Raw genomic sequence first — 3462 nt, 5'->3', positions numbered from 1 at the left:
ATTCTTATATAAAAGCCCTAATTATTTCCTTTTAGATTATCTGCTAGCATTTTCTAATCCCCCTTTTTAGCTAGTCTTGTCCCCTCGCCTTTGCCACCCCCCCCCCCCTTCCCCACCTTCACTCCATCCAACTGTCTCTTAAATGATTCCAGGTTTTTAGTTGCACTCCCTGCCTTGGAAATTCATTTCTACATCATTATTTGTATTATTCCCAAACTTGCTTTTCACTATCGGATGGAAAAGCGTGTTAATTAGATTCGCATGTAAGATAACTAATAGCTGTGACTTAACGCGGCAGTGAGGCGGGCTGTGTGTCGAGACAGCAACAGCTCATTTATTGTTAATTTGATTTGAGCAATCTGTAAAGATGTCGAACAAAATTCGGCACACCGCTCCATGGGGAAAACGCCAGGTGAATGCGTTCAGTTAAAGGCCTGCAGCAATCCACAAGCGGTTGTGAGATGAAGTGCACTGAAGCACATTCCAAGAGTGGGCGGTGTGAATAAAAAGTGTGACACGTAGGTACAAAGAGGCCCAATTTATTCGGCATGTAACACAACACATATTACAGCAGCATCATCATGTAAACAATTGAAATTATACGTGATCCAAATTTATTGGTTGAAGAATCCGGAGATGGTGGAATTGAGATAAAATCAGAGTGACTCAGGTAAAAATCAACACACACTGCAACAATTGAATGAAACGCTCATTATACAATAACATGGCAACATAATAGTCTCTCCCACAACTGCTCCCGTTAGAAATAAATGGGTTCACTAAAATAGTAGAGAAAGGAATTTCAAACGTATGTGTTGAGCCAGTTACCCAGAGCCTGACTTCGGGCCCAGAATTCCGGTGCCGCTAAAACTTTGACCCAGATTCCAGGAGCCACTCGCCACAGGAAGGGGTGCCGGTAGCAATGAATTGGTTAACACAATCAGGCGACATCCTCTGCTCACTGTTAGCAAAGGCATTGGTCCATTTATTTTAAACTGGATTTTGTTGAAATAGTGAACAAACCAATAACTATTGAATGATTGCGCACAAACAATGACTTACACCCATCAGTGGAGAAAGATGTCATCTATAAAACAACAGTCCCAAAGCCACAACCCAACGGAATGTTAGCAATTAACTTTCTTAGAAATAACAATTTATTTAGCTCAGAAAAATCTCATCAAATAGTGTGTGTTAAAAATATGCTCAATGATTCATCTTCATCATAAGAACATCTGTAACTCGCATGGTACAGATCAGAATCACAATAAATTAACCCCGAAGGCACTTCATTAGCAGTAAAATTTACTAGGCTGATTAATGAAAGGGCTCGAGATCCCCATCATTCTGCTGAACTCCTGTAGTGTTTGCGTCAGGAGACCTCTGTTTGACGCTCATGTCCGTTTGTGGATGTGATGGTCTACAAGAGTTGAATGTGACAGAAAACCATCATGGACCCCAGAACCAGGCTCGTGGTCGCGGTGGATAGCGAAGAGGTGCTTGTGGGCTTAATAGTTCCTGTTGTTAGCTTGGTCACTTTCGAGGTTTCTGCTGGCTTGGTCACTTTCGAGGTTTCTGCTGGCTTGGTCACTTTCGAGGTTTCTGCTGGCTTGGTCACTTTCGAGGTTTCTGCTGACTCGCTCACTTTCGAGGTTTCTGCTGGCACGGTCACTTTTGAGGTTTCTGCTGCCTTGGTACTACTCGACGCTGGTTCAACAGCATTCTGAAATGTAAGGACGGAAAGAGGTAAATAATAGTGAACTGGAACATTCACAACTGCATTCGCAAGGGGCATTTCTTGAAAGGTCCATGTTGGGACTGAAATCACGCCGCGCAGTATTCGGAAGAAACTTGTTAACACTCATTGCCCAGCGATATTGGCAACGTGTCATTAACCCGGAAACTGACGGGATCTGATTGACAGTCCGAGTTGCGCCCGTCCGATTTTACTCCATTAGAGTCGCTGTAAGGTAAATCGGGGCGGGTATAAAACGGGCGGCTGGTCCGATCCCTTCAGTTCCCCGACGAGCGGGTTAGCTTAAAATTAGCCCCAAAGTGATAAGGGGTTTGCGCAGCTTCGCCGGTCCATTAAAGAGAGTCTTGCAAAACAAGAACTCGCGTCCGGTAATCACAGTCTGGAGATACTCGCGTAGGAACTCCTCTGTCGGTTACGTTAACCCTTTATTATCTTAAAACGAGTTGAAGCAGCGCAGAGAGGAGTGATGGTGTTGAGTGTGTGGATTGCACAGTGTGATTCCAGAGGTGACAGCTTTGAAAATGGTCCAAAAACGTGGGCATTTCCGATACACGGGCAGCGCCCTAGGGCGGCAAGACCCTCTGGGGTAATTTGTAACTTGCTGCCCCGGAATAAAGCTGGCATTGCTGGCCAGTCACTCGTTCTAGACATTTAAAAAATCAGGTGATTTGTAGAACTAGTGGCTGATCCAGAATATTTTATACTCGGGCAGAAATCAAGCCCTCTGTGTTGACCAGTCACAGAGTCAATCATGCGGCATAAATGCTATTTATTCAATGGGTGGAGTATTTTACCCATAGCATTAGATATTGACACACCACGTACACAACAAGAAGGACGTAGGAGGGGAAAGGTACTAAACAATACGGACCAGGAGGTCCCAGGTTTAATCCCCGGTCTGTGCCGACTTAATTGCTCCAAGTTGGGTCACTCTTTCACCTTCGGTGCTGCTGTACAAGGGGAGGGGAGGAGCAGCCTGGTTGTGATTCTCTCCACGGCCAAATAGAGCCAACACTCCGCGTCCAGCCTCACGCACAAAGAATGGCCACTTGAGGTACCAGATGGCAGCCAGTGCCCACGGAACTGAGAGCCCCCAGCGCGAAACTGCACTTAGATCAGAGGGCGGGGAGATACACGCAGAGAAAAGTAGAGAATAAGGAATTGAGGAAAGATTTGCGAAGTATCCGACTGAGTGTTTGCTACATACCGCATCGTTCAGCAGCAGGGTGGCGAAGAGGCAGAAGACGCTGAGGACAGGCTTCATGGTTTATCTATTTCGTGCACGATGCCGATTGCTGTCTCTGCCTCCTGTGTTGCTCCTCAAACTGCACTTTAATCACGGTGGAGATCTTTTATAGGGTGGCTGAAGCTTCACAAGTTAATGATCAACAGTGCTGCTGAATAGGTCACCATTTAGGTTCGTTATTTCGCCCTGAACGTCGACATTTGATTGGAGCCCTGCCTTGTCAGACCGTGAATTTCTGCCTCAACTCTTCAATACTGAAATAAAAACAGAAAATGCTGGAAATGCTCAGCAGGTCAGGCAGCATCTGTGGAGAGAGAAACAGAATTAACGGGTGTGATGAAATATTCCATTCATCACTGCCTGTGACTGTGGTTGGTTTCAGGTTCCCCCTTACCATTGTATTGCCTGTGACTGTGGTTGGTTTCAGGTTTCTCCTCACCATTGTATTGTGTATTGGAAT

The 3462-nt window shown here is 45.6% G+C and overlaps 1 protein-coding gene across 1 annotated transcript; it reads right to left on the bottom strand.

Annotated features, from left to right (window-relative positions):
- Window positions 1-523: 523 nt before the first annotated feature.
- LOC147103286 (uncharacterized) lies at window positions 524-3100 on the bottom strand. The gene is made up of 2 exons (XM_085962754.1): window positions 2964-3100; window positions 524-1723 (listed from the first exon to the last, which is right to left on the bottom strand). Exons 1-2 carry the CDS (start codon window positions 3018-3020, stop codon window positions 1421-1423), a joined length of 360 nt encoding a protein of 119 aa, XP_085818880.1. The 5' UTR covers window positions 3021-3100; the 3' UTR covers window positions 524-1420.
- Between the last annotated feature and the right edge of the window lie 362 nt (window positions 3101-3462).

This window comes from Somniosus microcephalus, chromosome 20 (genome assembly GCF_052327205.1).
Source record: "Somniosus microcephalus isolate GS21.2 chromosome 20, FLI_Smic_1.0, whole genome shotgun sequence".
Classification (NCBI taxonomy): domain Eukaryota; kingdom Metazoa; phylum Chordata; class Chondrichthyes; order Squaliformes; family Somniosidae; genus Somniosus; species Somniosus microcephalus.
Note: the sequence above shows the minus strand (reverse complement) of the source record. Positions and strands in the feature narration are given on the sequence as shown.